The 14,952-nt window shown below is 39.4% G+C and overlaps 1 protein-coding gene across 8 annotated transcripts in view; it reads right to left on the reverse strand.

Moving 5' to 3' along the window:
* Positions 1-14,952, reverse strand: part of NTRK2 (neurotrophic receptor tyrosine kinase 2) — a 180,176-nt gene that overhangs the window by 115,444 nt on the left and 49,780 nt on the right. For 3 of the 8 annotated variants that reach the window (XM_053408868.1, XM_053408876.1, XM_053408875.1), the window contains exons 7-10: positions 13,820-13,952; positions 12,480-12,779; positions 6,256-6,306; positions 5,554-5,586 (exon numbers count right to left, since the gene is read on the reverse strand). In XM_053408868.1, the coding sequence (XP_053264843.1) occupies positions 5,554-5,586; positions 6,256-6,306; positions 12,480-12,779; positions 13,820-13,952 (517 nt within the window). The remainder of the gene's footprint in view (positions 1-5,553; positions 5,587-6,255; positions 6,307-12,479; positions 12,780-13,819; positions 13,953-14,952) is intronic. The other 5 variants (XM_053408870.1, XM_053408872.1, XM_053408871.1 and 2 more) reach the window with 5 other exon arrangements.

Consider the following 14,952-nt stretch of genomic DNA (forward strand, 5'->3'; position numbering starts at 1 on the left):
ATGAGACTTAGTGTTTAGTAGGTATAGGATTACACACGTAATTGGTGATAAAAATTAACAGTGCAATCCTATACTTGCCTACTCAGAAGTAAATCCCATTGAGTTTAATAGGGCTTATTCCCAGGAAACTGGGTATAATAAGGTTTCAGACAATGAGACAAATCAAGGGGTTCGTGGAAGAGATGGAGTTCAATTGGAATTTAAAGGAAGAAGGAGAGGTATCATCTCCTAAGAATTCTGTGAGGGAGTTCTAACCACATGGACCAGCCAAGAATAATACATAGGATAGTTTAAGGCCTGTTTTGAGCAGCTAAAAGTACACCATTGTTTCCCTGATTCTTCTAAATTTCATTTTGAGTATGAAAAATGTATCCTTTTGCTTGAGTTACAGTTCTCCTTTCCCAGTGAAATAAGTTTTGCAAAAGCTCAAGGGCGGGAAGTATTTTCACTGACAAGAGATAGGTTAAGTTGAAATGCAACAAAATGTGCATTAAAACATTAAAAATGCTTTTCAGAAAGTTGTACAATTTGAAGTATCTTAAAATGCCAAAAAAGTTATTCTCTATTTAGTGGAAGGGGAAAAGGTTAGATTTATTAAAGCAGGCATTTGGAAATACAAAGGAATGAACAAATAATTAATGAAAATCTGTTCACTGAGCATAGAACAAAAGATCTTCACTTAATATTAACGAATCAAATATTAAACCTAAGTTATGCATAACTTTGCCTATCCTTGAACTGAAGGAAATTATTTTAAAACTATTCCAGAACAAATATATTCTCTTCCCATGAGATAGTAATGCTTCTTGTGTGTAGAACTTTTCAAAAGGTTTAATCTGCTCATTATCTCAAATTGCAGCAAATGTTGTGCTTATTTATGACTAGTTACACTTCCTTTCATGTTCTGCATAATATCTGATTCCAATGTCAAGATCCCACAAAGGGCAAATGAAGTCCACACCACCTGGTGCTCTGTTAATATCACAAGAAGGTGTGCATCTGAACAGGAAAGGGTTTCCACATCCAGGGAAGGGCTAAAAGTTTCTTCCTTGAACCCAGAATGGCTAAGCAGTAAGACCTGCCAAAAAAACTGCACATGAAACTTGTGAGATCACGGGGGTGAGGTGGGGTGCTTTGCATTACATTCAAGAGTCTTTCAAGACTCTTGTAACAGAGTACAAGCAAAAAGGTGTAAAGGAGGTTTCACTTGGCACATTAGTGGTTGTGTTGCCATGATACAGATATACTGAGAAACATTAACATTGCCACTTGGACAAAAGCCAGGGGTTCTTCCACTTTCATTAGTACATATTATCACAAAATAAGAGAGGGCAAAAGAAAAATCAGATTATATGGCTTTAGAGCCAAATCTGAAAACTAGAAATAAATAAGCATCCAGCAGAATGCACAGTGTAAACATAAAAAACATGTAGAAAAATATATAATTTCACACAGTACTAGGTGGTTTCGTACAAAATGTTTTCTGTTTATGGCTTTTAGAGTTGCACAACTGGAGTTAATCTTTTTATATGCTTTGAATGCAGAGTTAATTTTTATGATTTGTTTTGGAAAAAATGATGCAATCAGCTCCACGCATAGGAACGGAGCATTTAATGGCAGAAATTCCATTTGTAATAATTGTATACAATTGACAGAATCGAGCCACTTAGTGTGCTTCGGACTACCAAGGTGATTAACTATAAGCTAAACTTAATGGCAGTTTACTCCCTTTAAGTCATTTCACTCTTTCCCCAAAGTACATAAGGAAGATAGGCAAGTTTGATGTATTCCCTACCAAATATAGTTAGATGTGAGCTGATATCATTTGAGCAGGTTGTTTCTTTAGCTGACAGGAGGAGGGAAGAGCAGCTTGCCCAGTGCCATGGAGCCAAAACAACAGCCTCCAGCCACCATGGTCACTGCCACTTACCATGAGAAAAGGGGTGAGGCAGTGGAGAATTTGGGGCTGATTGGTTGAACCAGTGGGAGCGTCCTGCATAGCCCTAACCCCACCCCTCCCCGCTGCTGGGAGACTATTGCTGCAGCTTCTCCCCACTGGGTGAGTTACTCCTGATAGGACAGTTTTATTTTATCATTAATTTTTACAATCCAGAAAAATCAGAAATGACACAGAAAAGGGGAATGGAAGAGATTAACTCTATGGCAACATATATACACCATGCCAAACCATAGTTTAACAGAGGCATAGGCAAACTTGGCCCTCCAGACGTTTTGGGACTACAATTCCCATCATCCCTGACCACTGGTCCTACTAGCTAGGGATGATGGGAGTTGTAGTCCCAAAACGTTTGGAAGGCCAAGTTTGCCTATGCCTGGTTTAATACAACGTGCACAATCAAGTACAAAGCTCAGTAAACTTTGGGCTCAAACACTTTCACCTAATTTCCCCATATAATTCAGAGAAGTGGGGAAGCTTTCATGTCTGTTTTTGGTTAACCATAGTTTATTGTCAAACCAACTTCAGCTGTGGAAACCTGTGATTAACTAAACACACAAGCAAAAACTTCCAAAGTCTCCTCAGTTTTGCAAATAGTGGAGACTGCAAGCCCGAATTTTGCTGCACCTCATTTTTTAGCAGGACACTACAATAATTTACCAACTACAATAATATAGTATCTCCAATCCTAAGGTCATATTAAACATTTTATTGAGAAAGAGGCATAACTACCACACTCTCCTTTTTATACACAGTCATTCCAACCAATGAATTATAACTCTGGGGTCATTGTATTTTATATTCCTCTAGCACTTTCCCCTATGGCAACTAGGCCAATGGAGACTTTTCCCCCCATGGCTCCTACAATCACAGTGTGGGAACTTCTATTCAGTGAACTTCTTATTAAGTGAGGGAGACTTCATCAGTGGGCTGTGGGATTTCCTCCTGCCCTGCTCCTCCACTATCACAGGCAAGCTGCCCAAATATTTATCCAAATAATGGGTTCTTGAATGGTCCAAAACTCCCCTTCAGAACTGATTTTAATTAGTATTAGGAACTACTCATTCCTTTTACAGGTAATGTGGTAATCCAATTGCATGCTGAGTTTATGGTTAATGATGTGGAATAAAACCAAATTAATATATAAAATTATATATTACAATTAATATATAATTTATATTGGGTTTTTAAGGCAATTTTTGGCACAGGGCTATATATTCAGCAAGAATGAACAAAACTTTCCACTCCTGAAGGTATACAAGTATTATAGAAACAATGTTTAAAATGGACTTTCACAGATAAAAGGCAATGGTGCCTTTTATGATGGAATTATCTAAAAATTTAGTTCTTTTAAAAGGCACCAGTTTTGATCTAACAACGATAGGTCGGGCTTTTGTTGAAGAACATTAATTTGCAAATAGCTTCAGCAGCAATCCTACACACAATCGGGCAGCTTAAATGTAGGACTTAAGCAGATTAACTGTGTGCAGGATCACAGCCTCCAACAAGCACAATTTTAAGAAATTGTTTTAAAAAGAAAAATAGCTGATGGGAATTTTTATATGGTAAAAAGTATGTTTTTTTTTTAAAAAAAGTAATTAATAATTCTATGTAGATATACAAAAAACAAAAAATATGAAAAACAAAAGTATGATATTTTCCGTAAATATATAAAGGGGTTGTTATATAAGAAGACTTGCTTCAGTACACACAAAAAAGAAAAGTTGGAAATTTTCCTTACTACAAATTTCTGTTTCTCTAAGTCTCACAGAGGGCAGCCCTTAACCTTGAGAAGACACCTGGAACATGTAGGTAGGTCAATTTTCATTGCATTGCCAGGAGGAATGGATACCCTGCCCTGCCAGTGCAGACTGGAAGAGGGCACAAACCCTTTGGTCCCTACTCAAAACCAAATAAAAAAACATCCATACCAACAGGCACCAATTCTATTATCATTTCAAAAACAACTGTTTCTGAAAACAACAAGAAATGGAAAGGAGGAGGTGAACAGGGAGGTGAGTTCACCCCAGGCACATCTGTCTGCCTCCAACGTATGCACAATGTTGACAGAAGCTCTGCTTTGAAGGAAATCCATAGCTGGCTGGCTAGTCACAAAGAGGTCACAGGTGGACTATCTTCCAGGAAATTCAGAGAAGAGAAATTCCATTTTCTCCTGAGGCTCCAGGAGGCCATTCCTTCATCTTGGCACGTAACAGAGAAGCAGAGTTAAGGGTGGGCTTCCATGAGCCAGCACCCTATTAAAGCACAACCTTGTGCAAGACCGTCTTATTAAAGTCCATGTCTGTAGTATCTATTCCGTAATGCTTGCTGAATGTATGTAATATTTTATTCTTGTAGATTGTAATGCTGTCGTAGTTTGAAATACAGCTGTAAGCCATCTCTTGAAAAACAGACTGTAATTTTTTTTAAGGTAGTAAAAACAAATTTGGGTGGAGACCCATTCAGCGACATATCAAATGACTAAGAACAATTAAGCCAAAAGACAACAGATGCTGCCATCTCCTTTAGGGAATAGTGACTTCCCATGTCTTTGATAAGTCAAAGCAGTATATTCCATTGAACAACCAGAAACTGTATCCTTGGATACTCTGCTACCCAACATTCATAAGCCAACTGTGGGGTTTTTTGGTAGTAAATAAACCGTAGATAAACTGCTGGATAAAGTTTGTAAATTACATTTGATATTTGTGGATATCAAAAGTGTTTTCCTGCCAATTTGCCTGGGGAGACAGATGCTCTAGGAGCACTTTTAGTCCACCTTGCCCTAGGAGAGAGTGGGCATAGGATCACATATTAGTTGTTGCCTCACAGTTTTTGCTGCTAGAACATCTATCCTAGTATAGTGGTAGCTTGGTTGTTGAATGGCTTGGCTTCCGAACAAATCGGCTACCAAACCCGGAAGTAAGTGTTCCGGTTTGCAAACATTTTTTGGAAGCCGGACGTCTGAAGCGGCTTCTGATTGAGTGCAGCCAATCGGAAGCCGTTCCTTGGTTTTCGAATGGTTCTGGGAGTCAGATGGACTCCCAGAATGGATTAAGTTCGACAACCAAGGTACCACTGTACTTTTATTTTAGATTAAAATTGCTACTTTCCTTCAGTGGCAAGACATCTGGCTCTAGACTAGGTGAGAATGGAGTGCTCTTGAAGAGACTCTGCGCACATACACCTCAAAGAAACATCCCCAGAGGCCCTTCTCAGGCATGTCGGGCAGGTGAAGGAGAAGCCTCAAAGAGCTCTTACAGCTCCAACTTGACCTGACTGTTCATCTCACTCGGCAGAGCATGACAGGAAGAGCCATGTTGTCCCTCTCCATTGACAGCAATGAAGATTGACCCTGCTGACATTCTCCAGGAAAATGTGCCACCTCAGGATTATGGATTGCCCTTCAGAAAATTCAGAAGAAATTCATATCTATATTAAATTCAAGGCAAATTTTGAGGTTCTAAATCTAGCTGAATAGTATTTACTGTATTAATGGTTCCAAACTGTATAAAAGTCCATCTTTCACATGTTTCAGTCATTTACTTGATCATTTGAGGTTATATACATATTTGAAGTAGAAAATAAAAATATACCACTATAACCAAGATGGGTGTAGAACGAACTACCTGGATAACAAAAAGAAAAATATATAATTAAGTTACAAATATAGCATAGAGGTACAGTTAACCAATTAGCTTTTAATCACATGATACCATATGACATTAAATGCAGACCTAAGTTATACACACTTTTATCTTCTAAACTGTTTCCAGAGAAAAACAAAATACACTTATTTGCGCATCATATTCTACACCACACATATCAGCTGAATTCACCTATTTTACATTATGCATTGCACATTTATTTTGTGAACTGCCCTGAGATCTACAGATATAGGGCGGTATACAAATTTAATAACTAAATAAACAAATAAATAAATAAATATACTGTGCCTTGGGAGAAGAGTAATTCAATATTCAATATTCCTAAAAATCTAAGTCACTTATTATTTCTGTAGAACAATGAGAACAACTTGCTACTTGATAAGATTAGCGTAACTTGAGAATAGCGGGCCCTGTTCATATATTTTATTGACGGGAAAACCCATTTATTTAAGTGTGTTTGAACCTTAAGTGAAAATGGTGAAAATGTAGCATGTTTTAATGGTCAAGTAATCATTGTACCAGTTACTAGTAAGATGTCATCATTATGAAATGGTGGAAAAGCTCAGATATGATCAGGTGCCTATGAGAAAGACTCCTGGGAGCTTGCTTGTGAGACTCTGGGGTGCCTACCTGTAAGATCTGTCTCATCTGGGAATGGGGACCAGCATTCCGGATCCTGCACTGTGGAGGAAGAGCTCTGTGAGAGCTTGCTTAAGAGACACTAGGTGCCTAGCTGCAGATTCTGCCCAACCGGGCCTTTAGAAAGGGGGTAGGCCTGAAAGCTTTTTCAAAAACCAACAGCCCAAGATCCACTTTGTGCCTGTGAGGAAAACTTTTGTGAAACTGCTTGTGAGATTCTGTGGTGCTTACCTGTATAGTACATGCCACCTTGCTTGGGGAAACAAGTAGGGGGGACATTCTGGCCAGTGGCATAGACAAAGCCGACCTTTTAACTTCTGCTGTAGATTTTGAAACCTCAAATCACATCCGGAAGAGCTAACAAGGAGTGGCTGGCAAACTGCCCAGAGGCTGGGGTGGGAAACTATGGTGATGCACAGGTAAATGAAACCTGTTTACATGTCCTGCATCACCCCAAGCATGGAGTGAGTTCACCTACTTCTTTGCTATTTAGCTGGTTAACCTCAAAATCTTGGACTGAGAACTTCGGGACATTCTGTTACCTTAGACCTCTGAACGTGCTGTTACTTGGTGACCATTTTCTGAACCCTAGACCTTTTCCATTTCAGCCTCAGATGGAGACAGCAGCCAAGATGCATCCAGAGGTGAACTGGGAAGCTCAGAGACTATGTTTCCTTTTAGGGGCTCTTCTTTTTATTCATTTTTTAAAAAACAATTTCTTTAGTTTTTGAACAATCCCGCTTTTCTTAATGGTTGTTATTTTTTTGTTGGTTTCATAGTTTGTTGTTAACCTCAAATTGATGAAACATTGTCAAAAAAATTTTTTTTAGAACGTATCTCATCAGAACTTTAACTTTCATGTTGGACATTTTCCATTAGCACGGCCACTCAAATCAGCCTCTCTGAGGTCAATATCATTAGTAATGTAGATTCTTGATTACTTTTTTTTTTTTAAATTAGGGGTTTTGGAACTAGATGTGAGCCATTTTAATAATTAACATGACAAAAAAATCTGTTGTCTGTCTGTCTCTTAGAAGAACTCAAGCCAAGCTTTACTTGAAAATGCTTGTGCCCAGACTGAGAATCCCTCTTTACAACTTTTGGGCACACATTGTATACTAACCCACCATCTGGATGATAAGCTTTTCTCTGAGATCAATTGGATAAAGCAATTATTAATGAAAATTAACCTTCTTTTGTGACTATGTATGCATATATCACCATTCTCTCTAACAGTTAATGTGGTGGTTCCATGCCAGCAACAGAGGAGTGAAATGTACCCCAACACAGAAAACACACATCCTTCTTCTCCATATTCAGAACACCCTACGCATGGGATTTTCTCAAAAGGTTTGTACATGCACAGTTTAAGGCTCATAGCTTAGCGGGGTCCCAAGTTCAACTCCTGGCATTTCTAGATAGAGGTGAGAGACCTCTATATGAAATACGGGATAGTCTTGCAAGTCAGGGCAGACAATACTTGGCGAGATGGACCAATGGTGTCTCTGTATGGCAATTTCCAGAACCAGGATCTGACTTTGTAAAAGGCAGTTTCCTATGTATGTTCCTGATGCCCCCATACAGGAACACAATGCTATATACAATTAAAAGTCCTGGCAATGGTAAAACCAGAGGAGGGCACTGGTCCCAACAGGTCAATTGCTGTCTCCCTTCAACTAGAATATAAAAGAAACTCTCCCTCTGTAGGAGAACTGTTCCAGTTGGGGACTGCAGCACATCCAGGTTTTGCCAACAGTGTTGGAAAATGTAGCCTATTTACTTGGTTTCATAAACTGAGTGTGAGCCACCGACCTGTTCTTATATCTAGCCCTAACCAGCTTTTCTTCTGGGTGGGAGTGGATGGGTGGAGCAATGGTTATCTAGCCCCAAACAGCTCCACCAACATCACTCCTCCAGCGTGCAGCTCCCTGTTGCACTGATCCAAAAATGCAGGGAGGCAAGAGTACCACTGGTGGGATTCACAGCAACAGTAACTCAAGGAAAGCCTACTGAATCTCAAGTCAGCTCACTGCCATCACTTGATAGCACTGGGCTTGTGCAGTATGTAAAACTGACAGTGACAATAGCTATCAAAGCCATTTCAGGCTTGAAGACTGATCTGTATTTATTTTAAATAGCAATGCAAACCATGAATGCAATTACAGTAGATTATATATGTTTTATTTGTCTTTATTCTCATTATTGAAGAAGGCAAACATAAAATATAAGACAAATAGTTTGTAAGACACTGCAATATTCCAAGAGTGAAGCTATCTTGGAGTGGGGTCTACACATGGTTTAACCTAGCATTGATTTCTTAATACTTGTCAACAACTATAAGCCACTTGAAAAACTGAACTTTAGGTAAAGAATTTCAGGCAGACCAAATACAACTGACACCCAATGTGCTGCAGACCTGCACAAGCAAGCTTCCAGGGTATCAAGCGTTTACTTCAGTCACCCTAAGATGCCAACATCCTCGTGGGCATTTACCAACTGTCCAGCCCCCCAATCCAGAACCTTGTCAGGATGCTTGAAAAGGTTAGGAAAAGGAGCGGACGCGTCATTACAAAATTTGTCTCATCTACTGAAGTTTCTTTCTGCTTAGGTAGCAATACTTTAATGCCACTGACATTCAAGTAATGGAGCTGCACAGTAAAGCAAGTGAACAAAATGTTTTGCTTAGATTTGTTTACTAGGCTAGAGGTACAATGTTATCTCTTGCCATGCTAACCTGTAGGAGGAAAAGGTCTTTTCTGTAGTCTATAGCAGGCATAGGCAAACTCAGCCCTCCAGATGTTTTTGGACTACAACTCCCATTATCCCTGACCACTGGTCCTGTTAGCTAGGGATGATGAGGGTTGTAGTCCCAAAACATCTGGAGGGGTGAGTTTGCCTGTGCCTGGTCTATAGCACCTCCCTGCTACTGGGCTCCAACACAAACAAATCAAGGATTTTAGTAAGTCCTTAGGTGTACCCAGTGCTTTCCCCCCAAAAAAAGTTTAGGGGTACTCTCATTTTCCTACTCATATTAAAATACTGCCCCTCAATGAGGCCAAACTTAGATTCACAAAATGTTCAGGGGTATGCGTACCCCTGCGTTCCCCCAAGAAAAAAAGCACTGGGTGTATCTTTATCCAACCTGCATTGGCCTCCCCTGGGAAGTTTTAACTACTTTGCAGAGTTCTTTTCCTCAAGCAGGGAAAAAACCTCCAACCATTTAGATCTATTTAACAAGTATTGGAAGTTGATTGGTATTTTCCTTCTCTTAGCAGGTGAAACTATTACATTATTAAGGAAGGTATGAGATATGAAGTTTAACCATGGAAAACAAGATAGTGGTGGTGATTACTGTCATGTGAAGGTCTATAGAGTACCCCAAGGGATTTCACAATGTATTAAGCCATTCCACTACCGCTATGCTTGAGTTTATTCTTCCTTTTCACCACAAAAGCAGCAAAAAAAATCTACGGTTTTTAAAATCTCTGAATATTTACAAGATTGTTAAGACTTAAAAACAGTATAAAGTAATGATAAAAGAAGAGATTATATAACTGGCATCACAGAATAAAGCAGCTTGGTTTAATTAACTTCACAGGGAGATACTGTATAACAGCATTCTATGAAACTGCAAATGTGGCTGAATATGGGAGCCCTAAATGTTTTTGTTTCAAGGTAAAAAAAATCACTGTACGTTGAGGAACTTATTCTTAAATTATGAGATTTAATTTCTGGAAGAGCAAGATACGATAACCTCCATGCACCTCCGCGCATAGGTAGAAGTAATGCATCTCTTCAGTAGTAGTGAATAATGAGGAAGGCAGAATACAAAAGCATGCGCACACAGGCACACACCCCATGCAATGATCACTTATCCTTCTCATTTTGAGAGCCTTAAGCTATACATTATAATGTGTCAATTAACAAAGATGTTTCAGTGCAGACAAACTTCTCATTTAATAGCACCCATAACCTAGGAACACTGGATTGCAATTTGGATCTCTATAATTAGTATTTCAGTATCCAGCAGAAAAACAAACAAAGTGAAAGTTAAGCAAATGAATGAAATAATTATCGTTTCCGATGGGCAATACTGTATTTAGCTCGCAGTGACATGAAGATTAAGAAAATAATACTTTGTATCAGAGGCTTTCAATCTTTTTGAGTCCACGGCTCCCTTGACCAACTACATTCTTTCAGTGACACACCTATGGGGCTCAGGAGCCCAGTTATCCAACTGGCAGCCTCTCACCCTTTTTCAAACACCCTCCATTGTGAAGTGTTCCCTCAGTATCCTCTCTTCTCCTTGGATGTCCTCTGGGCAGCCATAGCTGCCGCCCCTGGTCTCTGAGCTGCACCCCCTACCCCAAAGAGAGCTGCCTCCTCACACTGCCCCACAGGGACCTGGGAAGCACCCCCTGGCCAGCCAAGCGGCACCATTCGCCTGGGGAGCTTGTAGTCAGGGCTGCTGCAACAAACAGCTGTGCAAGCCTTTGGGAGGCAGAGATGCAAGAGGGCAACAGAGGGAGGGAGGGAAGGAAAGAGGGACAGAGGCCATGTTTTTTGAGGTTCATGTTCCATCTGCCTTGAAAGTATTCAAAGCTAAAGTAATTGCAACATTGGCATATGCTGTTCCTTTATGGGGGACCGCAGTAAACTTGATGCCCTTGGAGGTAATTCAAAATCAATTTCTAAGACGGCTGCTAAAACTTCCTCAGTGCGTTAGTAACGCAGCTATTCGCTTAGAATTAAAAACTACATCTTTAGAAAATACTCTTTGGAGGCATAGCCTTTGTTACTGGTTGTCCTTAAGGCATAGGCTCCCGAATCTCTATCTGATCCAATGCCTCTGGAGAGATAATTTTCCCATCCTAGGGGCAAAAGAGATCCATTCTAAAGTAGTGACCTATGGATTGTCTCCATCAGAATTATTGGAATTGGGCCTAGCCACAGCAAAAAAAACCCTCACTCAAAAACTTGAGGAGATTGACCTACAACAAAACACCATTTTGGGTAGTGGCACTAGTCTTGGCATAGTGCCCTCACAGCAGATACCATCTTATTTTACCTCTTTGTCTGTAGCGGCCCACAGATATGCCTTTATTAAGGCAAGATTTAACGCCTTTCCTTCCAATGTCTTGAATAATAGATTTTCCAATGGTCGGATCTCAGCGGTGTGTGTATGTGATAATAGATCTATAGAATCTTTACAACATATACTATTCTGTTGTTCACTACATTCAGTTTCTCGGATCAGATTTTTGTCCCCTTTATTATTGGAAATCTCAGGTGACTCCTTGGAAACACAGCTAATACATTTATTGCAAGATTCTGATCCGAGTAGGTCCCTCTCTGTTGCCAGATTTCTGATAACAGTATTAGCCTATAAAAGGAAAAATGGATTACTCTATGATTATTGATTTTGCCTAAATAATATTGATTTATATTGATAATTTGATATTTTAAGCGCCATATTGTTCTTATTTTAATGGAATTTAGAAACTTACGGTTTGAGATGTACTTGATTTAAACGTAATTTAATTTATTAATTTTATCTTGTTATACCTGTTTTGCTATAGGATGTATTGAATATGGGCCTATGGTCGTAATAAACTATCTATCTATCTATCTATCTATCTATCTATCTATCTATCAGCTGTGCAAGCCTTTGGGAGGCAGAGATGCAAGAGGGCAACAGAGGGAGGGAGGGAAGGAAACAGGGACAGAGGCCAGTGTTGCCCGTGGCACGCCCGTGGCACTCCAGGATGCCACGGCACACTGGTTGAAAACCACTGCTTTATATAATGATTTCAGTCAGCTGATAACGTTAAATTACTAATTTAATGAGACTGACCAGAGACGGTTTAGTTCATCATGCAAAGTTTAAGTTACTTTGCTGTCTAGTGAGATTACTTTCTCAAATCTGCATTTATTTGCTTTTCAGCATTTAACTAGTCTAACCTTACGACTTACAATGCAAACCTATGCACGACTATTCAAAATCAAGCTCTACTCCATTCAATGGGGCTTACTGCAAGGTAAGTGTGTATAGGATTGCAGCTTTAATAGAAATATGCCACCCAAGGGCTGCATGCAAAATTAAAATAAAAAATTGCTCATCTTAACTTTCAGTAGCATCATTAAGCAAACTAAGAAGAAACAACAGGCCTACATAATTAATGCTTCAATGATATTATAGTAATATTATTACTTACTACCTCCAGGGTCTTCCATAAAGTACGCAGAAATGCTGGCTTCATCTTTTCCATATTGATTCTGTGCCACCAAGGTATAATCGCCGTTGTTCACATGAGTTGGGTTGTCCAGCTGAAGGCAGCCATGGTATTCCGTTTGATTCACAACATGTATTTTAGTCCAGATATAGACGGACTCATTCAACTTAACCCCATCATGCAACCATGTCAGGACAGGTTGCGGGTTCCCCCTCACGCTGAATGGAATACACCAGTGGTGGTCCGGATATGGAATTTCAAGGTAGGTGATATTTGGTGCAACTATATTTAGAACAAATAAGAGTAATGTTAGTATACTACATTTTCTCTTCCTTGGAAATTCATCAGTTTGTTTTAAACCATTAAAGCAAAGCAGCTGGCATCCATATAAATGCAATGAATAAATGAATTCCAAAAGCAAATTTGTTATGTTTTTAATAAATATATATATTAAAGTATTCCTTAGAGGAAGTTATAATAAAGGATCATTTAAGCTATGATTTATGATTTCCTTCTTCACTTTTTGGAGGGGCAGTGGCTTTTTTATATTGTTCAATCACTAGTGTTTCCTACCCACTTCACAACTGAGTTTATTCTACCTAAACCTTTAATATATTTCACATTTACATACACCTCTTTTTCTGACAGCGCAGTCATATACATTTCTATCTGAAATAAGACACTACTTCAATGGGTCTTATTTCCTCATAAGTAGGTATCTAATTGCTGCTTGAACCTACTCTGTTATAACGTTATTCCAGCAAATTTTGTAATGTTTACAGCAGAAGTTGACAGAACTAGGCAAGGAAAAACTTAAAATGCAGCATAGTTCCCTTAAAACTTTGATATTTGCATGTTCTGAGAATTAGAACAGAGAGGAAAATGAATGATTTAATATTGTCTGTGGTCACGCTCTTCTCTTGCCTTAAGGCCAAAAGAAGAGCAATTCTGCACCATTAATCAATTTTCTGCCATAAATGATGGAATTGGGCCAGACCAAAAAGAAACAGATTGTCAATGTCCTCCGATATACTGAAGCTCCAACTCTGAATCTCTTGCTCAGATTGCACATACACAAAAATACAGGGAATACCTTTAACAACCTCAAAGGCATGTTGAGGGTGACAACTGTTGGCATGTTGAGGGTGACAATCATAAGCATTTAATGACTTTTCTCTTCAGTGCTAATCCTTACTAATATATACTTCAAAAACTTTTAACTTTTTGAAGAAGGATGAGCAGAAATTCTAAACTGTTTTCTACTGATGCCACTTGGCTACAATTATCTGCAGCTAAAATTTTACGTAAGTTTATTTACATACAGAACACCACGAGGTCAACAGAAGCTTGGTCTTCGCCCACAATGTTTTCTGCTACACAAGAAATCTGCACGCCACTGTCATTAGATGATATATTCTTTATGGTTAGGGAAGCTGGGTTCTTATTTGTGTCGTTCTAGAAGAAAAGAAATGGAGAAATAAAGAGGTTAGGAGTGGTTTCCCTACCATGATATGATACTAAGAAACTTATTTGAATTTAAACATATTTACGAAACAGTTTATTCAATTTAAATAAAGTGCCTATTAGTTTGAAGGCTTTATTTTGGTTTGTAGCTATGTAATTGCTGTCTCATGAATTACTCATGGGGAGGCATTCTAGAGGGTGGGTGCTATAACTGAGAATGTCTGCTTACAGCAAGTGACTCCTCAGAAGACTTTACAATCAGCCTGGTCTATACAGAGGAGGTAGTCTCCTAAGTGCCCTGGTTCCAAGTTGTTCATACAGTATTTCATCCCCAAATAAATATATTATATAGGGAATAGGGAATAGCCCTGGGTGTCAAATAATAATAATAATAATAATAAGCCCTAGTAACCTCCTATCAAATGATACCTTCCAGTGCTTAATTGTTACAAGAGTACTTCCACTGCGCTCACTATGGCTAAAGGTAAAGGTAAAGGGAACCCTGACCATTAGGTCCAGTCGTGGCCGACTCTGGGGTTGCACGCTCATCGCACTCTATAGGCCGAGGGAGCCGGCGTTTGTCCGCAGACAGCTTCCGGGTCATGTGGCCAGCATGACTAAGCCACTTCTGGCGAACGGAGCAGCACACGGAAACGCCGTTTACCTTCCCGCCGGAGCGGTACCTATTTATCTACTTGCACTTTGATGTGCTTTCGAACTGCTAGGTTGGCAGGAGCAGGGACCGAACAACGGGAGCTCACCCTGTCGTGGGGATTCGAACTGCCGACCTTCTGATCGGCAAGTCCTAGGCTCAGTGGTTTAACCCACAGCACCACCCGCGTATGGTTATGTAACTATAATTCTAGCCACAGAAACTAAACTGTGAACATACCCATATAAATATAAATGGATGCAAAGAAATGCCATAGACCATGTATGAATTAGGCAGGATAATAAGTTACCGCATGACTTGTTCCAATCAATATGCACA

This window comes from Podarcis raffonei, chromosome 11 (genome assembly GCF_027172205.1).
Source record: "Podarcis raffonei isolate rPodRaf1 chromosome 11, rPodRaf1.pri, whole genome shotgun sequence".
NCBI classification, from domain to species: domain Eukaryota; kingdom Metazoa; phylum Chordata; class Lepidosauria; order Squamata; family Lacertidae; genus Podarcis; species Podarcis raffonei.